Genomic DNA, 23,848 nt, shown 5'->3' on the forward strand with positions numbered 1-23,848 from the left:
TGTTACTGTAAAAGCAGAGAGATTTCAAATCTCTGGTTCTATGGTATAATCAGACATAACGATAAAATTCATGATTGATTCCAATGCAAACGGGTTGACAAGGCAGCTGTTAATTTTATTCCTATAACTTTTTTATGTGAAGTCTTCTCTGATAAGTAGAGAAGGGAGGTGTTAGCCAAATCAGTTTATTTTAGGAAGAGACATATTTTGGAGTAATTTTATTATTTTATGTCCAACCGTTGGCATTTTTACTGCAAGAGAAAAAACCGTTCATCTCATTTATACATTACGAAAATTTTCAAAGAAAAAATTTCAAAATAGGGCCGTCATTTGGACATCGTTATTGTCCAAATAACATTTTTGGATCTAGGTCCCCCCCCCCGTAAATTTACCCCGTGGAAAATTCCCTCTGGAAAATTCCGACAGAGGAAAATTCCCCGCGAAGAAATTCCCCCTCGGCGTGAAATTTCCCCTGAAGAATCCCTCCGATGAAATCCCCCCCTCCCCGGAGAATTCCCTTCCCTCGATAAATTTTCCGACACATTTAAGATTGAGCAGCCATTGAGAAAGTATGACAAATAAAAATAATGAAGAAATAAGAAATATTGGATTTAAAATATGGGCATAATATATGGTGGAGAATATCCTATAGTATATATTGTTGTATTTTTATTTATTTCAATTTTTTCCTGTTTCTGGAGGTTGAGTTATCTTAGTAGGATAAGATAAAGGTTAGTACTGGGACTCTTGGGGTGATGTCAACCCCGAAGGCAAACTTATTAGATATTTTAAAGTTTTTGATCAAAACGAACGCCTCAAAATTTTGATTCGATATCATAGAGGTTAGCCGAATAGCAGAAAAGGAGCTGAGAAGGAGGCTGATTGCCTCCAGTATCTTTCGACCTTTAAAAAGAGCACTAGAAGTTTCAAACCAATCGAATGAGCGCCTCCTAAGTCTAAGACAGCCCCATCCATCCGGCGTGGGTGGAAAAAGACTTTTGGTGTCTTTTCCGGCCCTTTTCAGGCTGCATATTGAGGGGAAGCAACATTTTTTCCTTCTGCATTGGGGTCACTATAGCCGAAAATTTCACATAAGTTTTAGGCCAAGCGAAAAAAAATTCGGCCTTTTTGCAAACATTGTATGTAAACAGGAAAGGGAGAAACATTACTATTTAAAATTGCTGATAACAAAGCTCCTGTTAGAATTTGCACCCCCCCCCCCCCAAACAAAACAAAAATCCTGCTGAGACTCAGTCCTGTTTTTTTTTTCTATCTCTGTGCTGCTACACCTGCAAATGTAATATTCTATACTACATAGGAAAGATTGTCGCAACAGAAGAGCACTATTACAACCTCCCCCCATAACCAATAATAAATTCATAGATCAGAAATATTCTTGGAAATCGAGATGGATGAGATATCAGTTCATAAGCCCCCCTCCCCTCCCTAGAACTCATTATTTACTTATCTGAAGGCTCAATGAGAGTTAAGGTGTTTTGGCATTAATGTCTGCTTTTTGGGGCACCCCCCACCCTACAAAATGATCCAACTCCTCTTCTTCATAATAGCTGATGCGCATTGACACATCGTTGCATATAATCTTATCAAATATTAATCAAATTATATTAGTTAAATGAATCTTTAAAATAAATATCCGAAATATTTTTCTTAATAAGAAGGGAGGTATGATCCTGCCTTTTTCAGCCTTAGTCTAAATGAAGGAATGTGATCGATTGTTGTCTACCTTTTCCTATACTCATAAGGCTCATGGAGATTTAAACAATGTGGGCATTGAAATGCTTTTGGGCACCTGGTATCCACCCAGCAAACACAATGATCCATCGTCCCTCCTCCGTAATAGTTGATGTACAATTATACGTTTTTCTTCGTTTTTTTATTTGTCTTAATTTTCCCTAATTTCCCTTTAGGGAAAATTTTCCAGGGAATTTTCAGCGGGGATTTCGCACACAGGGAATTTTTGCTAGGGGGGGGGATATGCCGGACCCAAACATTATTAGATATTTATTGTAGCATAAATTTATATATTTTTTTTATAGCTAATTTTGGGCTATTATGAGGATTCAAGCATTACAACCTAAAAAATAACTGTTACTGTAAAACCACAGAGATTATTAAATCCTTTGTTCTATGGCAAGTTCTGACAGGAAAAAGTTTATGATTGATTCCACTGTAAACATGTTGATAAGGCATCCGTTAAATTTTATTCCTATGACTTTTTTATGTGAAGTTATCTGATAAGTAGAGAAGGCAGAGATTCAGTCAAATCTATTTATTTTAGAAAGAGACATATCTTGGAGTAATCTGACAATTTTGGTTGCAACTGTTGGCTTTTTTATTGCAAGAGTAAAAACTGTTAATCTCATTTGTGAAATAGCAAATATTTCTCTAAGAAAAGATTTCAAAACTGGGTTGTCATTTGGACGTTGTTATTGTCCAAGTAATATTTCTAGACACTTTTGTTTTAGGCTAATTCTGAAATTCTGTCAGCTTATTTCAGGCAATTTTGGACGCTTCAAGCATTACAACCTGAAAAAAAAATGCAAATGTTGCTTTAGAAGCACAGAGATTAATAAGTCCCCGGTTCTGTGGTAAGTTCAGATATATTGGTAAAATTCATGATTGATTAATTTCGAAATAGGGTTGCCGTTTTGACATTGTTACTGTCCAAGTGACAATCAGAGTCGAATTTGTGATAGAATATATCGACATGTCAAATAAGAATGGTTTAAGTTATTTAGGGGGAGTTAATTTGTTTAGAAGAAGTTCAGACGCACTGGTAAAATGGGTTTTTCCTTAAAAACTATTATGGAAAACGGTGTAGATTTCACATTATAACAGTTCAATATTTTGAAATAGGAATGAAATGTGTGATGGAGTACAAAAATCAATCAGGAAAGGACGGTTTAAATTATTTGTGAGAAGTTCATTTGGTTAGGGAAAGATCAGAAACAAATTAGTAAAATACTAATTCAGACATGTTAGTAAAACTGTTTGTAAAATATTATAGTTTCAGAGGTGGTTTTGGGGGGCGGGGACAAAGGGGCATTTGTCCTGGGCGCAGAAATTATAGGGGCGCAATATTTCAAATCAATAATCTAACGATTAATCATTTTGTAATTTTTTGAAATTTTATTTTTATTAAAATAAAATAGAGGTCGCAGTTAATAAATGAAAATAATCAAATAATGATAAATAAATGATTAAATGATAATAATTAAAATAATTAAATATTAAATACAAAAATAATGAAAAAAATACTAATTAATTAATTAATTGGAAAATAATTGTGTTAATAAATGAGAATTTTGTTAAAATTTGGTCTGAAAATTTTGTGCGAGACAGGGGGAGGGGCGCTAATCAAGATTTTGCCTCGAACGCAATAGAGGCCAGAACTGCCACTGTACAGTATTCACGCTATAAATGCGGAATATTTGGAGCAAGAATCGAATTTGTAATAGAATATAATGATAAATAATATGAAAATTGTTTCTATTATTTAGGAGAACTAAAGATACAAGTTTTGGGGAAGTCTAGATATATTGTTAAAAATATAGCTGCCTGTAAAAACGGTCATGGAAAAGCAATGCAGTGTCCACACTAATGGGGGAATATTTGAAATCAGGATGAATTAATTTCATAATTAAATATTTTAGTAAAACGAAAAAGAATTGTTTAAATCGTTTTGAGGAAATTCTTATATTTAGAGGAAGTTCGGACTCATTTTAATTCAGATACGAATTTAGAGTAAAGTCGGACATATATAAAACGGTTTTCTCTGTAAAAATGAAATTTGCAATATTCAGTCAAAATTGACAAAGTTTTAATATTCAGTAAAAATCCTTTATCAGCCTTTGTTCTATGCGGTGTTTTTTGAATAATATTTCTAAGTTGTGGATGTGAAGGGATATTTTTATTAATATGGATTAAAAATCTGCATACTTTTGGCCTAGGGTTGAAGCCACGCTGACCCCCATTCTATAGACCCAACTTGAATATAGGTTTTGCCCACTATTTATTAAAAGAATATCAATATGTTCGATTGTACTGAAATCGTTTTGTCTGTTTAAATAAATGCATATCAAGGTCATTTATAAAAAGAAGGATGTTATTTTGGACTTAAAACAAAAATCCGCTTCGCGATTCAATACAAAGAAATTTCCCCTTAATTTTTTTCTTAATGGAGGTTCCCTTGACCCTGTAATTATTTGATTTATTATATATTTTATTATTTATTTAATATTTAATTATTATTCATTATCATTATTTTATATTATTTTTAATTATTTTTAATATTTTTTATTTTATTTATTTATTTTGTTTACTTAATTATTTAATTTACTTAAATGCGGATCAGTAAAAAAAAAAAAAAAGGATTTTTTTGCGCGTCGTATCAATGCAACAAAATGTTTCTTCCAAAATGTTTTATCCTCACTGATTCTGGTCTTATTAATTCAGTCTACTTACTCCGAAAGTTTCATGCCGAAGTTTCTTCTCTGAAGTTCCTTTAAATAAAATTTTACCTCAAATACTTACTGTATTGTTATTTATTGAATAAAGGTACCGTCTGAAATAAGTGGTTTTACGGCGATCCTGCTGCTGTAACTTGCACAAAAAGGACAAAATTCTTATATCATTGGATTCACTAGCTACATATCTATCCATTCATCGAGCCAGAATTATGATATTCTTTAGACTTTTTCTTTGGGAACATACTAAAGCTACTTAAAAAATAGAGGATATGGTCCTTTTCCCAACGATTTTTAATACATTTTCAATTTAAAAAACCATGTACACCAAATTTCAAAAATGTAATTTGGCAGATGGATAGAGTAGAATGTAAGTTATGGAACGATATCAAAATTGTCTTCTTTCCAGGGGCGTAGCTCCAGCATTTTTATTGAGGGGGCAAAAAAGTTCTACATCCAGAGAGTCAAGGGGCATGGTGTATATAATAGGTTTTTTTCAAATTAATTGGGGGGGGGGGGAGGGTGGGGGGGGGGGAACTGCCCCCCCCAATAAATTCGTAGAAACTTCAAAATAGACTCATTCGATTGGAAATTCAAAGGGCTAGTGCCCTTTTTAATAGTCGAAAGTGATTGGAGGGCAACTAGCCCCCCCACACGCCCATCATTCCCCAAACACATCCAATCAAAATTTTGAGATAGCCATTTTGTTCAGCGTAGTTGATTTCCAAATAGAAAATATGTTTTTGAGGAGGACACTCCCCCACAACCCTCGGGTTAAGGGTTTTAAGTTATGCCCTGGGGGCATATAAGGTTTTTATAGAAGGCGTGTTCGTAGAAACGTTAAAAAAGGATCATTCGATTTGATATTAAAAGGTCTAGTGCCCTTTTTAAAATTCGAAAGTTATTAGATGGCAACTATCCCCCCCCCCCCCCACGCCCATCATTTCCCCAAACACATCCAATCAAAATTTTGAGATAGCCATTTTGTTCAGCGTAGTTGATTTCCACATAGAAAATATCTTTTTAAGGAGGAAACTCCCCCACAACCCTCGAGGCAAGAGTTTTAAGCAATGCCCTGGGGGCATATAAGGTTTGTATAGAAGGCGTTGTCTTAGAAACTTGAAAAAAGGCTCATTTGATTGGAAATTCAAACGGCTAGTGCCCGTTTTAATAGTCAAAAGTGATTGGAGGGCAACTAGCCCCCCCCCACCGCCGATCATTCGCCCAAACACATCCAATCAAAATTTTGAGATAGCCATTTTGTTCAGCGTAGTTGATTTCTTGATAGAAAATATGTTTTTGAGGAGGATACTACCTTACAACCCTCGGGGCAAGGGTTTTAAGTTATGCCCTGGGGGCATATAAGGTTTTATAGAAGGCATTGTCGTAGAAACTTCAAGAAAGGCTCATTCGATTGGAAATTCAAAGGGCTAGTGCCCTTTTTAATAGTAGAAAATGATTGGAGGGCAACTAGCCCCCCCCCCACGCCCATCATTCCCCTAAACACATCCAATCAAAATTTTGAGATAGCCATTTTGTTCAGCGTAATTGTCTTCCAGATAGAAAACATGTTTTTGAGGAGGACACTCCCCCAAAACCCTCGGGGCAAGGGATTTAAGTTATGGCCTGGGGGCATATAAGGTTTTTATAGAAGGCGTTGTCATAGAAACCTCATAAAAGGCTCATTTGATTGGAAATTCAAAGAGCTAGTGCCCTTTTTAATAGTTGAAAGTGATTGGACGGTAACTAACCCCCCAATCACGCCCTTCTTTTCATAGGCAGCGCGCTAGCGCTGCCTAAGTAAAGAACGATCTGGGCACAATGTGTGTTTTTTTTTTCTCCATACCCGGGCACTTCGTATCGAAGGAGTCGTCGTTGAAACTTCGGAAAGGGCTCACTCGATTGGAAATTGGAGTGGCTAGTGCCCTTTTTAATAGTCGAAAGTGATTGGAGGGCAACTACCCCCCCCCCCCAAGCCCATCATTCCCCCAAACACATCCAATCAAAATTTGAGATAGCCATTTTTTTCAGCGTAGTTGATTTCCAGATAGAAAATATGTTTTTGAGGAGGACACTCCCCCGCAACCCTCTGGGCAAGGGTTTTAAGTTATGCCCGGGGGGCATCTAAGGTTTGTTATAGAAGGTGTTGTCGTATATAGAAGTTATATATGTGTCGTATATATGTCGTTTGTTATAGAAGGTGTTCAGCACCAAAAAAGGCTCATTCGATTGGAAATTCAAAGGACTAGTACCCTTTTTAATAGTCGAAAGTGATTGGAGGTTAACTAGTCCCCCCACGCCCATCATTCCCCCAAATACATCCAATCAAAATTTTGAGATAACCATTTTGTCCAGCATGGTTGATTTCCAGGTAGAAAATATGTTTTGGAGGAGGACACTCCGCCACAACCCTCAGGGCAAGGATTTTAAGTTATGCCCTGGGGGCATATAAGGTTTTTATAGAAGGCGTTAGATCCATTCTTAATCCCTATGCCTTCCCAAGGCCAGAACAAAATTTGTACTTTACTGAAAAAAATATAAATGTTTTACTTTTATAACTGTAATAAATCAAATAATTTTAACATTTTGATTACTAAATATCAGTATATTTATATTTAACTGACAATGTACATTCATTTGTATTTTTTCAGTAAAGTGCAAATTTTGTTCTGGCCTTGGGAAGGCATAGAGATTTTGCGCTTAACTTATGTTAATTTCTGCTCGTTTTGAGTTTGACGGGGTTATTTATTTTAATTTATGTTCGTTTTGGGTTTCATTTATTTATCGATGCTGATTTGTGGTAGTTTCGAGCTTGGTAGATTATTTTATTTTATTTTTGCTCATTTTTTGTTTAATGGAGTTCTTTACTTTTCTTTGAAAAACTTATTTTGTGGAAAAAGTTTTTTAATTAATTTGAGCAATAAGTCACGTTTGACTTACGTTTAATAAACTGGATAGTAGACTATAGGGGAGATGCTTAAAAATATTGTGCCTATTTTCTGACTTCTAGAACTTATACAACCTGATTTATTTAAAAGTTTTTCGTCTTCAGTTAATGTTTTATTGTTTTAAAAAACAAAGTTGTGAGACAGAGTCAAACTGTAGCGTAAAGAGCGAGGGGTTGAGGAGGGGGCAGCCCCTTTCATATATGGAATAATTTCTGTTTGTTTTAAGTTTTAATGTTGCTCCTTGCTTTCAGTTAAAAAACTTGTTTTTTTTTTATTTAATTTCTGAACGTTTTTGAGTTAATGCAGCTTATATTTTGGCTCACCGTACGTGAATAATTAAAACGAAATTTGCATATCAATTTTACCTTTTTTTGCTTTTTTCAAAAATAAGGGAAATTTTCTCAGGTGCGTAACTTTTGATCGGTAAGACTACACTTGATGAAACTTATATATTTGAAATCAGCATAAAAATATGATCCTTTTGATATATCTGCTGTATCAAAATTCCGTTTTTTAGAGTTTCGGTTACTATTCAGCCGGGTCGCTTCTTATTTACAGTTCGTTACCACGAACTGTTTGATTTTTCTTCTTTTTTACCCGGGATGCTGGAATTGAACCAATGGTCCAAGGAGATAGGGAGAGGGCTCATTTGAACGTAAATAAAGTTCTAGTGTTGTTTTTAATGACCAAAATGATTTGAGGGCAATTAAACCCCCTTCTACGCTCCCTTTTCCCCAAAGACATCGTTAAAAACTTTTAGATAGCAATTTGATTCAGCATACTTGAATGGTCCAATAACTATGTCTCTGGGGATGACCTGACCCCCCACAGTCCCAGGGCAAAGGGCTGTAAGTTATGCAGTTTTGACTTTTGTTTACATATAGTAGGCTATTTGTTGTTAGAGGTCCACAAAGGGCATTTTGTTTGGGGTGGAAAGTTTCCAGGGGAATGTTTATACAGGGGCTAGGGGATTTCCCGGGGTAATTAGAAAAATTTGTTGAAAAATGATAGAATTGGTTTACTCAAAGATTCTTTACAACAGAGGCATAAACTCAAGCGCAAATACAAAAGGAGAAAGAGTAAATAAAATCTAAAGTAACTTTTTGTCAATTTTTTTAGCTCCTTATAAATCCTACTTTTATTGGTTGTTTTCTTCTGTCAAGAGACGACCATTCGGCCAGTTTCTCGTCCTTTTTAATGGAATATTCGTAGACCTAAAACCTATTTCAAAGTGTAAATATTTGAATCATCTCAAGCTCTGATTCGTTAAATGTCCCTCAATTCTTGATTTGAAATATCCTTACGAGACATTTGGAAGCACGGACAATTTCTCGCCAGATAATACTCTACTATCTACTATTGACGAATCTTGTCAATATTTGTTCTTTTCCTTGTTAGCAGGCAGTATTAGAAATTGTAAAGAAACACGGAACTGTGAAATAAAAAATATCAAAATACTTCGGAAGGAGATATTAGATTTAGGGAATGTTTGAGCGGCTAGATGAAAAGGGGTGTCTAAAATCGAAACACATATATACTTGGCATTTGGTCTCGCTATTGCGATTTTGGTCTTTTTTTTATTTATTCATGCTTGGTAATGCAAGTACCTGTAACTGATTTTATACAAGGATTTCTTTTTTAAGTTCAGGGTGCCTTTGTCCTCTTAAGAAGAAGAAGATGACGCGTTGCGTTGTACGAAGGAAGGTCTAAACTTATAACATGCATTAACTCGTTGAAAATGAAAAGGTATTACCCCTTGCCCTCCCCTGCTTTCTTAAAGATGTCTCTATTCTCCATTTAAATCCTTTTCAAATTTATTCTCAAGTGGATTAGACAAATTTAAAGTGAAATGTAGAAGATTCCCCCCATTTTGGCCTAGAAGTTCGACGGATATTTTTGTTTGGGTCAACTTTCTTTTTATATCAGTTAATAGTTTTGTTTGCTTTCAGCTCTAATATAAACTCTAAATTTGCCACTTCTAAGAGTTGGCGTTACCATTTGGTGCAATGTTCATTTAGCTACCAACATGTATTCACTACGAATTTGTCTTTTCATCGTATAACGCCGGTGTTACCCTAGTGAGTAGAATTAGTTTTTATAGGAGGCTAGTTTTTCTGAATTGGGGCTTTAAGTTCTCTTGTGAAGTTTTCTATTAAAATGATAATTATGGTTCCCTTAGAATTTGACTCGAGTCTCAAAATTCTGATACATGTATTTTCCGTATCATTTAACAATGGAACATATCGCGCAATAACATCTTTTTCTAATTATAATCTGTGAATTAAGTAAAAAAATAAGAAACTGAATTAAGAATGTCTAGTTTTTGGTAGCTATTGATGGCCTTGTAACTTGAAATTAGAAAAAAGAAAAAATAAATAAAAAAAAGATTTTATGAATTGCAATTTCTAAAAAATCATTTTGATTTCCTCTCAGCTAAAGGAGATTGGGCTACGGGAAGGGGTCCAATATATAGTTTACCGGATTACTTGTAAACTTGTTTCGAATTCACCTGAAAGCCGGCCTATTTTTATAAAACTTCCAAATTTTTATGGAATTTTTGTTCATAAATCCAATTAATATGAATCCAAAATCTCTGAAAGGAACATCCCGATGTCTAAACACGGTGGTTACGTTGCAATTATATTGAATAACTTAAAAGCGTTACGTTACATGTCTGGAAATTACACTATAGGTCACATGGAAGAATTTCCTTAATCTCTGTAGAACTGTTACATCACTGGTTGGTTGCGTTACATAGCTTGATATTATGTTGGAAATTGAATAATTCTTTAGTTACTCTGGAACAAGGATCGTTCTTTTCTCATTTGTCATAAAGCTTGACTTTCTATGAAAATTTTAACATTGACAATTAATATTGACAGTTTTAACAATTCCTATGACAATTTAATGACAATTTTACAGCATTGTATTAATTCGGGAAGTCATTTTTGAATTTAGCCCCTCTACTCCAAAATATATTTTCCCCCGAAATAAAGTTTTTTATTATATGTCTAACTGAAAAAAACATTTTTATTTTTTTTTTTTGTTCAGTATACATTTTTAACGTTTTCTCGTATTTTTTTTTGTCTCCTGAATAATTATAGAGAAACAGAAAGTGAATTTGTCTTTCCCAAACTATTTAACATAACAAACACATCTCAGTTTGAAAAGCTGATGTGCCCCTCTCTTTGTTTGTTATTAAATGAATATGAGATAACGAATTCCATTTTATTGTTTTGTGAAATTTGTCTATTGCTAAATTTTTATAGAAGTAAAAGTTTCACATTATATTTCATCACTTTTGAGCAAAATAATATGTTCTTGCCGTTGTTATTCAATTAAGAGATCCAAACCCTTTCATAGCCACTAAAAAGTTTTATCAAAACAGTTTTGTGGCAATGACGGAAACTTAATAAAAATGTTGACTGTATCTAGTCAGATTGACTTGGGAAAGATTAATAATCTCTTCAAAACGTGTATTTTAGAAATTGGTAATGATAGTCTATTCGCCTACTTTTTTCATTATATCAAAAACTATACTATACAGGGTCAGGTGAATGTCCTAAACAAGCCATGTCTTACTACTACTAACAACTTACTACAGCACCAAGCTGCCTGTAGCCAATACAGGTGCGTACGCTCCTTCTCAGTCCCAATTTGTTTGGAGCTTCACTTTTTACCCTTCCATAAAGTTCCAATTTTTTTTTAAGTTCTTCCTTATGATCTCTTCCTGTCCGATCTACTGTTTAGATTATGACTCATTGTGACTCAATTTAGCTCATGAGCAGTGGAGGCAGTAAACACACCGGATTGTTCATATAATTGCAAGTTCATACCATAAATTTATTCCTTGAATAAGTACGAGATAGTATATAAAGAGTATTGAAATGCTTGACGAAGTAAACGGTCGCAACAAGAATGGAGACATTGTTACATGCATAATCAGTCAGTTTAGGTACTCAGGCCTAAAAAAAAGGTAACCGAAAAGTACACCTGATTACAAATATTCTGTACGTGATATACGACAGGAGAGACTGGTTAAGCTAAATTTTAAATAGGAGACAATGGCCAGATCTAACAGCATTAAAAGGGTTTTCTGCGCTTCAAAACAGACACTTCAAAACGGCACTAGACTTCTTAAAGTCTGAACCGGCGTTGCTGATATCCGTCTCAAGGCCCTTGAGCCAAGAAGTGCAATGAGGGGATGAGGCCAGCCACCCTATGCTTTCGCATACCCTTCCTGTTTACCTTCCCCAGATTTCTCCAGGCATCCATTTAGAGCTGGATCGACTCTGGCTGAGCTTAAAGAGCCACGCCACTGACCCCCGTTCCAAACCAAATAACTCGCCACACCAGGAGTCGAAACCTCCCCTTCGGACAAAGGATTCCAAATCCAGCGCGTACTCAGACCTAGACACGCAGTGTTTACTACTGTTTACAACTCGTGGCAAACATCCAGAAAGAAACTTTGGAAAATCATTGCTAGTGGAAGAAAACCCCAATAAGCCCGCTATAACCCATGCAGTGTGTTACAATATGATTTTCTTCGGCTCATCGCCACTGATGAAATAGTCTCTCGTCTCCTTTGATGGTTTAAAGGTCATCAAAGAGAGGTGTAAAAAGTATACTATAATGCCAGAATATTTGAAGTCAGAGGGAGAAGTGCAATAAAGGTGAGTGAATTTCGAATTGAAATAAATGATTTATAATACCGTTGTATGATTTAGAACAGCTGCCCCGTATTTTTCTTATGGTTGATACTTTTAATTGTTTTCTTCCCGGAAGAAACGATTTAAATAAACTTAAAAGCAGAGGAAAAGTGATCAGCTAGACATTTTTCTACCGCAAAATTATGGTGAAGAGCAGTGTTTTCCAGGTGAAGACACTGTTTTGATAGGCCAGAAGGCCGTTTTTCAATTTTTTTAAACTTACCGTCAAGTTCGTCCGCCGTATCTGCCACAAAGTGTAAGAAGAAAATGGAGGAAGCTGAAAGATTGCTCGCTAATAAAGACCTGTGCAACGATCTGTTCAATACTAGAGGAGAAGACATTCTTTGAAAAGTAGTTTCGATAAAATTAAACGAAAACAAGGGTTATAAATTGGGTGTTTTGTCCATTCGTTGAACGGCTGTCATCTGCAGAAGGTAAAAGGATAATGAAAAAAGCAATTGAAAGATCTTTACGCCTCGTCAAAATCTCTGCCAAGCTAGCATAACGTTTCCTTAAAAAAGATTAGAGCTTATTTAACTACATATTTGACTGATTTGCAAAAAAAAAAAAAAAAAATCAATAGATAGGCTATTGAATTTAACCGTGAAAAGTTGTGTCTATATTGGTTATCTTACTGACACGGATACTCCTTATATGACTTGAGTTGCATTTTCTTATCGGCGCTGTTACGTCTAAAGGTTTAATTGATTATGTAACACTTCTGAGATAACCACCAAAAACTGTTTTCAAAGCTGTTCTCAAAGGGATGTTCAATAGAACGATGTATCTTCAGTCATAGATTACTCCTCCTGATCTACATGTATATACGGATCCTTCCTGTGGGAATAGCTTAGCAAACAGTTTGCAAATTATTTCAGAAACATGAAATTGTAAGATACAGCCTTATGGCCGTTATGTTCAAATTCAGATTCAATGAATTTTCGTCAGTTTCCGGTTGTTCAAGTATCGTTGTTATACTATTACGAAGTTAGTTACTCAAGTGTTAGTTGTAATGAAAAAAAATGTTCTGAAAAAAAATAAGCAATGGAGCTTGTGGTATGATAAATAATACAAATTATCTGTTCTCTTCTTCTTCTCAAAACAAGTCTTACATTATAACGTTAGTTGTTATTAGTACATTATTAACGTTAGTACATTATAACGTTAGTTGTTAGTACATTATTAACGTTAGTTGTTAGTTGTAATGAAAAAAAGTGTTCTGAACAAAAATAAGCAACGGAGCTTGTGGTATGATAAATAATACAAATTATCTGTTCTCTTCTTTTTCTCAAAACAAGTCTTACATTATAACGTGAATGTTGATACCAGAACCTAAAGATTGTTTTTTTTTATCAGGTGACAATAATAGAAATATGTCATCAATAGGACTGGGCCCCACGTTTTCGTAAAGCTGTAAATTCATTCCTAAGATTTTATTTACCTAGCTCAGCAGCTTCCCAAGGTTACAAAACGCTGCTGATGTAAAATTTTGCTAAAAAGATGAGATAGAAGTAGAATAAAAGTTTAAATTTATTTAGGTTGCGAGCCTAATACTATATTCTATATATTTTGGGCTTGGTAATTTCAATTCGATTTCACAGGACTTTCACGTCTCATCGAAGTGTACTTTGTCTGTTTTTGGGCACTGTGTTTCATGATGGGTATGTGTAATTTTAGGCGGGTAATTTTACCTTTACTACTACTACTAACAACTCATCGCAGCACCAAGCCGCCTGAGGCCAACACAGCTACGCACGCTCCTCCTCCACCCCAATCTATTCAAAGCCTCCCTTTTTACACCCGCCCACGAAGTTCCCATTTCCTTTAAATCTTTCTTTATGACGTCCTCCCAACCCAGACGGGGACGACCTGCTTTCCGTTTAGCGGATGGTTGGCCAAAAAGAACAATCTTCGGCAATCTGTCATCCTTCATCCGAACAACATGCCCTAACCACCTCAACCTTTCTTTCATTATAGACCTAGAAAGTGGTATTGACCTAGGTAGTGGTAATAATTTTACCTTTAGTCCCTAAAATAATAAAACATTTCTGGTAAAATACTTTCTATGACATTTTCGTTCTATGAACCTCTTTTATTCGTCCTCTGAACGTCCTTATGGATTATTCATAGGCAGAATGTTAGCTAAGAAACATGGCCACGACCGTACCTATCACTAAGATGTTTCATTGAAGATTCTAAAATATTGAAACTGCATCACAATGATGCACCTCTTATCTAATAAAGATGTCCTAGACTTTAACGACCCTTTAACTAGAAACATCTAAATTACCAACCAAGGTTAGTGGAGCACAATCGAGTTAGTATTGCTGGTAGAGCGTATCTTTACTTTCATAGAGTCGTTTGTCGATCGTTGAAAATTCGTTATAATTGAAGGTAGTTTTTAACTCTTCGAAAATTCCTATTTTCTGTCACTAGTATATATTTCTTTTAACCAATGTGTTTCCTTTAATCATATATGAATATATATATATTTAGAGAGAGAGAGGGAATGAATTTCAATGCATATCTATCCTAATACCTTTAATGGGTGTGATGAACGAGTCATTACTTTCTACGTGAGCCATACGAGATTTGCTATTTCCCCGAAATGCTTAACTTTCTGACAATTTCCTGTTGTTCTTGGGGTCCCCTATTGTATTGAATATTAGTCGATTTTGCAGCTATGTGATATTTGTCACGTATTCTAAGCTTTGGTTGACCAAAATAACTTCCAATGTAATTAAAAATCCGAGATCCTTGATCCTTCCAAAGGTTGAGGAAAACATGCGAGATATTTTCAAAGGAATTGCTCAAAGGTATCTTTAGGTTTTTACTTGACTGACCGTATATCAAACAATAAGCAGTACAAAAAACATAGTTCGAACCTGCTTTCTTGGGTTATAATGAAATAAAGGTCAAGATGGGTAGGGCACGTTTTATGAATGAAGAATGACAGGCTCCGTGTTCAGATATCCTTGGATGAAGTGGGAATGGGTCATTAGATTTTTTTTGTTTAAGACATAAGAACTTTTTAAAAGAGTGAAACTCAGAAGAGTCGAAGAGGCAGTCGTGTCGGCTTTTATGATTTGGTGCAGCGATGAACTGTTAGGCGGAGTTGCAGTAGCAGTAGATCCTCACTCTGAGATATGGAAAACTGATTTTGTTTATGGTGTTTCAGACGAATACATTCTTGAAAGCATAAAGCGTAACATAAAAGACACGAATGTATAACACGTTTCGCAGTGTAACAATGGTAGTCCACATTGTATTTGTGACTGAGTGCTTCCTACAGCGTTTGGTAGAAATGAGTATTTATTGAAATTTATTTATTTAATTTATTCACGTGTTTTTTTGTTAATAGTAAAACACTAGTATTGTCAAAAACCGTTGTGGTAATCAATTTTGGTGGGTCAATAGCCATTCTTTAATGGCCTGCACACCAAGTATGTAAATGGTACAATAATATTTGGTATAGTATTTGGTAATATTTGTATATATTACCATATATATTACCATATATTTGTATATATATATATATATTTGTATAATATTTGGTATAGTATTTGGTAATATTTGTATATATTACCATATATTTGTATATATATATTTGTATAATATTTGGTATAGTAATATTTGGTATAGTATTTGGTAATATTTGTATATATTACCATATATATTACCATATATTTGTATATATATATATATTTGTATAATATTTGGTATAGTAATATTTGGTATAGTATTTGGTAATATTTGTATATATTACCATATATATTACCATATATTTGTATATATATATTTGTATAATATTTGGTATAGTAATATTTGTACTACAATAATTGATCTTAGATCAAATATTAATTTAAAAAACTTTTTCCACAAAACCAAAGAAAATTAAAGAGCTCCATTAAGCCAAAAATGAGCAGAAATAAAGTCAAATAATCCTCCTAACGAAAAACTACCACAAATCACTTACAATAAATAAATGAAACTGAAAACGAATAGAAATTACAATAAATAGCCAAGTCAAACTAAAAAAGAGCAGAAATTAACATGATTTGGGCTGACAATCCCAATGCCTTCTCAAGATCAGAATATAATTTTTGCTTTGCTGAAAACAAAACACGTTTTAAATGTTTTCACTTTTTTTACTCTCATAAACAAAAATTATCAAAATATGAGGGAATAAATATCAGTATATGTAAATTAAACTGGTAATCGACGGTCATTTGTTTTTTGTATTTTTCAGTAAAGCGCAAACTATGTTCTGGTCAAACAATTCGCGGCACCGAACTGTAAATAAGGAGCGATCCGACTCAATAGTAAATAACGGAATCTTGATGCCAATAGATACATTATAAGAAAGGGATTTTTATGCTGATTTGAAATATATAAGTTTCATCAAGTTGAGTTTTACCCATCAAAAGTTACGAGCCTGATAATATATGTCTTATTTTCGGGAAAAGAGGGAAACAGCCCATAAAAGGCATAGGATCTTAATAAAAATCACGCCATCAAATTCAGCGGATCAGAACCCTACTGTAGAGGTCTCAAGCTCCTATCTGCAAAAATGTGGAATTTTGTATTTTTTGCCAGAAGAAAGATCGCGGATGCGTGTTTGTTTGTTTTTTTTTTGTATGTTCTTTTTTCCAGAGGTGATTATAACGTTCAAATAGTCGTTGATTGTCCCAAGGTAGCTCAATCAAACGGAGATTAAAATTTACAGCGCCCTTTTTAAATGACCAAAAAATTGAAAAGCAACTAGGCCCTTCCCACGCTCATTTTTTCCCAAAGTCACATGATCGAAATTTCGAGATAGCCATTTTGTTCAGCATATTTGAAAAATCTAATGACTATGTCTTTAAGGATAACGTAATTCCCCACAGTTCTTAGGGAATAGCTGGAAATTGTGAACTTTGCCCATTGTTTACATTTAGTATTGGATATTGGGAAATATACAAATGTTTTGAGAGGGGATTTTTTCTGGTGGGGAGGGGGTCGGGGTGAGAAGGTTACGTGGCAGGATCTATCCATGGAGGAATGTTTCATAGGGGAAGGGAATTTTTCATGAAGAGGCGCCGGATTTAGCATTTTTTAAAAGGTGATCAGAATTTAAATTAAAAAAACAAGTTTTTTCAACTGAAAGTAAGGAGTAACATTAAAACTCAAAACGAACAGAAATTATTCCGTATATGAAAGGGGCTGTCCCGTCTTCAACGCCTCGCTCTTTACCCTAAAGTTTTTTATTGTTTTAAAAAGTAGATCTGTTAGAAAGAGTCAAATTTTAGCGTAAAGAGCGGGGCGTTTCCTTTTAAGTTTTAATATCACTCCTTACTTTCGGTTAAAAAAACTTCTTTTCTTAAATTAATTTCTTTTTTTTAATTTTTTTAAAATTTTAAAAGAGGTTATTGTTCTAATTAAAAAGGCTTTGTGATTCAGGTGTCATTCTTAAATAACCGGAATAAAAATCAGACTTAGGTTGCTATAAGGTTATTATTGGTTGAAAAAAAGGTAAAATTAACATGCAAATTTCGTTTTAATTATCCCTTTACGGTGAGCAATCTTCAAATCCTATATTAATTCAACAACGTCCAGAAATTAAATGAAAAAAAAATGTTTTTTTTTAAGTTTTTTTTTAACTGAAAGTGAGGAGCGACACTAACACTTAAAACGAACAGAAATTATTCCGTATATGAAAGGGGCTGTCCCCTCTTCAACGCCTCGCTCTTTACCCTAAAGTTTTTTATTGTTTTAAAAAGTAGATCTGTTAGAAAGAGTCAAATTTTAGCGTAAAGAGCGGGGCGTTTCTTTTTAAGTTTTAATATAACTCCTTACTTTCGGTTAAAAAAACTTCTTTTCTTAAATTAATCTTGAAAAGGCATGGAGATTATCAGCCCTACTCCTATTAATTTCTGTTCGTTTTGAGTTTGACTCGGCTATTCATTGTAATTTATGATCGTTTTGAGTTTCATTTATTTTAATAGTGACTTGTGGTGGTTTTACGTTTGGAAGATTATTTGACTTTAATTCTGCTTATTTATCTTTTATTTTCGGCTTAATGGAGCTCTTCACTTTTCTTTGAAAAACATTTTGCGTGGAAAATGTTTTTTAAATTAATTTCATACTAAGTTATTTTGTATGAATGTTTTATATGGATTTCTTTTTCACTTTCATCATGTTTGATTTTAACTGACCGCTTTGAAAAAGGTTTACAGAGCGTTTTGGTCAATAATGCAACTGGAAAAAAAAATTAAGTTCTGGTTTTTGAGATTTCAAGATGGACACATTTTAGCTAAAAATGACATACTTTTGACGCTCAGGGGACACATTAATGGACCAAAAAGTTGGCAACTCTGAGCTTAAGGCACTTGTCTTTCTCTTTACCGTCTGAATCAGCTATTAATAACAAATTTCGGTTAAAAAAACTTCTTTTCTTAAATTAATTTCTTTTTTTAATTTTTTTTTAACTTTTAAAAGAGGTTATTGTTCTAATTAAACAGGCTTTGTGATTCAGGTGTCATTCTTAAATAACCGGAATAAAATTCAGACTTAGGTTGCTATAAGGTTATTATTGGTTGAAAAAAAGGTAAAATTAACATGCAAATTTCGTTTTAATTATCCCTTTACGGTGAGCAATCTTCAAATCCTATATTAATTCAACAACGTCCAGAACTTAAATGAAAAAAAACGTTTTTTTTTAAGTTTTTTTTTAACTGAAAGTGAGGAGCGACACTAACACTTAAAACGAACAGAAATTAGTCAGTATATGAAAGGGGATGTCCCTTCTTCAACGCCTCGCTCTTTGTCCTAAAGTTTTTTATTGTTTTAAAAAGTAGATCTGTTAGAAAGAGTCAAATTTTAGCGTAAAGAGCGGGGCGTGTCTTTTTTAGTTTTAATATAGCTCCTTAATTTAGGTTAAAAAAACCTACTCCTATTAATTTATGTTCGTTTTGAGTTTGACTCGGCTATTCATTGTAATTTATGATCGTTTTGAGTTTCATTTATTTTAATAGTGTGTTTTTACAGAGCGTTTTGGTCAATATTACAACTGGTAAAAAAAAACCTTCTAGTTTTTGAGATTTCAAGATGGACACATTTTAGCTAAAAATGACATACTTTTGACGCTCAGGGGACACATTAATGGACCAAAAAGTTGGCAACTCTGAGCTTAAGGCACTTGTCTTTCTCTTTACCGTCTGAATCAGCTATTAATAACAAAGCAGAAAGAGATATATTCAATCCGTCCTCTTGCTTTCTTGAGGAGGGAGCAGATATAGAGCTGTGAATAAATCGTGTTATTCCTTGGCAAGTTTACACTGTTTTACAATCTGTGACACTTTTTGAAGTTCTTTTCCGAAGTTTTTATTGAAATCAGGGCTCCATATTAAATCTCATCTAGGCTTTTTGACAATAAAGAATAGAATATTTTTCTTTTGCTATTGTTTTACCAAAAGTTCTTGGTCTTATTATACTGACTCTATTGCTCCAAACAATATCTTAAAATCCCAAGAAAAATCCCAGGAAAGTCCTGTTAAGAATTGTTTTTTTTTATGTGAATGGAGACAGTCAGAAATTGGCTAATGAAAAATTTTGGTTCTGACCTTATATGATATTATTCGAGACACATGGTGGGAATAGGGGAATTGCCTTGCCCATCATGGCGTTGCATTCATTCAGGAATTATAAGATGCGGATGACAGAGAGTGAAGCTTAGCCGTTCACTCGAGAAGAATGCTGCGCTGTCGAGGTTGCCCTTTGAAGATCTTTGGTCAAAGTGCTAAAGAGGTTGTCATGAAGAGGTGTCGTTGTTGCCTTGTCCGCCAACCAGTGTGGAAGGAAGTGAACTTTAAAATCTTAGTTGAAATCGAAGGCAGAGGGATGGTGCTCCGCTTTGGAGTAGAATTTATAAATTAAACGAAAATTTAAATTTGAAGTTTGGTTGTAACTCTAGTTCAAAGATTAAGTGCCCACATAACTCAGAGTTCAACTACCCTCCCAATTCCTCTCTAGATTTAACTCTCAGCACTTCATTATGAGATTAATCCTCACACACTATGTATATTTTGAAATGCTTCTATTGCTGTTGGCTAGCCCAGGTGTCTATCTACTCGAATCAGTTTTTGCCTTAGCGTGGCTGTGGGAACTAACGCGAACAAAATTTTCATATGATATGTTACAATTTTTGTTCTTGGTCTTTTAAAGAATTTGATCGATGAAAAAGCATTTTAAAGTAAGTTCTGACGGGAGAAAATACAGTTTTGTGAAGCATAAGTGACCAAAGGATGTCACTATGTGAACTTCAACGTCTGATTGAAGCAAAATTTGTAATGTTTTCCTAAAAAATCTTCCAAAAATAGAATAAAATTACTCTGAATAGGAATGTAAAAAATACCAATCGTAAATTTTGTCAGCGCAAACCAGGATTCTTTTACTAACTTCTAATGCACTTTAGGCAGTAGGCTAGTGTATTTTTATTCAGAATAAACGCAAATCAAATAGTTGCCTTTTTAAGAATTCTTTTCAAGAATTCAATTCTTTCAAAGAAAGAATTTTAATTATTCAATTTCATTTATTTAATTACAATTAATTGTTCAATTTCCTTGTAGCGTATTAAATACTGAACGCATATTAAATGCGCTCAATACCTTGTAGCAATTAAATGTTTCTCATTGTAGCATAAGTTACCGTACTGCATTCAAATGCCTGCTGATACAGAAATTGTAGCCCAGGCGTACCTAGACCACTGCGGATGTGGGCGGTTCTAATAGTCAACAATCTGAAAATGATTGATGAGATCAGATTTCTTTCGAAGAAATCACCAGATTCCTAGCCTGTTGGTAAATTGGGTTCTTACTATAACTGTTTTCTTGGACTCCCCAATAATAGGTTAAAATATGATTGCTACTCTTAATCACAATACATCACCCACAAAAACGGTTCTTCGATCCGTCCCTTTTGTCCTTTGAAAAATGTATATAAGTTCTTAAAGTGATTTTACCATTTTTTATTAGATCGCTGAAGAGGCTCGTCCTGTATCGATATCCTCCTCTGAAGATCCAAATCTTGCTCGGCCAACCCTCGAAACCGATTTTATTAAAGAGTCGTGCAATCACTTTAACCAACCACTACTTGAAATGATCGATGAGGATAAAGATAGCATGGAACATTACATTAGAGACTGGAAGTAAGTATCGTCCCACTTTACCAGTGATATGCCTTTACTTTAAGTTAAAAGTGAGTAAGTATGACGGCACTAGACCTTCAAGGTCCAAACCAGCGGTACTGATCTCCGTTCCGTGGCCCGTCAGCCAGGAAGGCCAACTGCCTTTACTTTACGATCTGTTTCACAATTAAGTTCTGCTAACTATCGAGTTTGACTCGTTTGGAACCGGTGTTTTAGCTGTATACTAATCTAATCTTTACCATCTTATAATTTAGGTAAAAAGAAATAATAGTTAAAGAAACTGTCAACTTAGGGATATTTTTAGGTTAGATCCAAATAAACTGAAGATCCGAATTGAAGCCATAATTTTACTAAATCATGGTAATTTTGAGTTTTTCTAGTTCTTCTGGATGATGCTGCTGTATCAATAGTGCTGATAGTTTAAATTTCCTGTAAACTTATGTTAAACCCCAAATTGTCATCCCTTTCCTCCTCTATATTCAATTCCCATATTTAGCGGTGATCACATGACGCTTTATCGTAAAATGATTTCTAGGCTAGTTATTTAATAAAGTCACTAAGGGCATAAAAATAGAAATAATTTTGTTCCCTTGGACCCACTTCAGGTATATTCATGTTTGAGAATATACCTGTTTGAGAATCGTAATCTTCTAAGATCTTTCTTTTAGTTGTTTGAAATTACGGAGTTTTTAGGGTAGTGTAATATTTTTGTCAGTTTTGTCACTTCCGACCATGAAAATTCACAAGCAAAATTAATTAGTTAATTTGGCAACTCTTTCATTCTGTAAAAAATTCAAACATTAGAAACCTGTTGATTTTCAAAGACAACTAACCCTTCAAAGGAAAGCTAGACCTTCTCAAGTTTTGTTTTGTTTGTGCCATGTGTTTTTAGCTTTCCCTTTGCTGATTTTGTGTCCGTATTTCCTTTATTTTTTAACTTTACACCCACTATCACCCAAAACACCATATCTACATATGGAGATCTTTTTCAGTGAGGAAATGAACATGTAAGGAAATTAAGCGGAACATCAAGGGAAATAAATTATATAATTCAGGATAAAGCACTGTAGATAAAGACAGGCCCTGGTCATACTTAACCTAAGAAACCGAATTTTGAAAATAATTTTACGTAAAAAAAGTTTTTAATTCATTTCAAATGTATGTAATATTTGAAAAGTTTTAAGTTGCCTATCCAAATATGTTAACATAATAAAATATTGTGTAATTTTAGATAAAAAAGCGGCTGAATCTAGATACAAATTGCACCTTAGCATGTGTGAAAACTCTACAACGGAGGTTTCAGCAACCTTTCGTTGAAATTAAGGAATTTATCTCGTCTGAAAATAACGGTCATGGATGTTTTTTTCTGTGGTGATTACATAAAACCTGTTGTTGTAGGATATCCTTTGTTGCGAGATTCCTGATGACCATTGTTGCCCAGTTCATAATTTAATTATTCTAAATAAAAATAAAAAGGACAAATGTTAAATTGAAGAAAACCAATTAAGTAAATTTAAAACTTAACGGAATTGATCAAAGTTGAACAAAATTGAGCTAAACACAAAAAATAAAGGATAGATGGCGTTGTTTTAGTTATGTTTGTTCTGTGAACACGAAGTTGAACCACTTATGACTTTTCCATGCTTTTTGCCTAGCAATGTAAAGTTCAGTTCTTTCTAGTTTACTATTTTCATGATGCATTCCACTTGCACTTAGCCACTTTTCCAAGAACTTTTATATTTTATCTCAAAAGTGTACCAAAGGTAAATTTGGAAAGTAATATAAAAGTTCTTGTCTTGAAAACCTATTCTTTTCGTCCTCTTTACATGGGAGGTTCATTATTTTGGATTGTTTGATCTTGCCCTTATTCAATTTGAGAAAGCGGGGCTTTCTGACATGCTAACTTTCTTTCATCTACTCTTCTGAAAACAAAGCTAATTGGAATATTGAGATTTCGAGCTTTATTTTTGAGATTTCCTGGTTCAGTTTTTTTTGTATGTTTACGCACCAATTATTTTTGAAGAGTCTCTTTAGAGTCGGCAATATTATTATCTTTTATATAATAATATGAAAGTTTCGAAAAATTGTTTGAAGGATCCCAAGCCCTTACTCAGATTCAACTCTTTCATGATCAAATTAAATAAAAAAAAAGGTATTTTTTTTTTTAAATTAAAAGAAAGGAGTAACAGTTAAAACTTAAAACAAAGATAAGTTATTCCGAATATGAATATGGCCGCCCCCTCCTCAATCCCTCGCTCCTTACTATTAATTTTTTTGTGCTTTAAGAAAGCTTCTTATTCCAAATCAATTTGGAATAAATCATCAGTCGTTCTTAAAGTATCGGAAAAAAAGGTCAAACTTTAGTGTAAAGAGCTAGGGATTGAGGAGGGGGCAGCTCCCCTCATACAGGGACCAATTTCTGATTGTTTTAAGTTTAATTAACTACACCTTAGTTTCAGTATAAAAACTATGTTTTTTTTTTAAATTTAATTTCTGATCATTTTTCAAATCAGGCCGGGA

General features: G+C 34.0%; 1 protein-coding gene across 1 annotated transcript in view; it reads left to right on the forward strand.

The window, feature by feature from the left end:
* Positions 1-23,848, forward strand: part of LOC148951543 (regulatory-associated protein of mTOR-like) — a 322,491-nt gene that overhangs the window by 226,733 nt on the left and 71,910 nt on the right. Inside the window, exon 16 of the mRNA XM_089091020.1 lies at positions 21,156-21,328. Coding sequence (XP_088947146.1) covers positions 21,156-21,328 — 173 coding nt within the window. The remainder of the gene's footprint in view (positions 1-21,155; positions 21,329-23,848) is intronic.

Source organism: Artemia sp. Qi Xiang Cuo, chromosome 6 (genome assembly GCF_049724085.1).
Source record: "Artemia sp. Qi Xiang Cuo chromosome 6, ASM4972408v1, whole genome shotgun sequence".
Lineage (NCBI taxonomy): Eukaryota > Metazoa > Arthropoda > Branchiopoda > Anostraca > Artemiidae > Artemia > Artemia sp. Qi Xiang Cuo.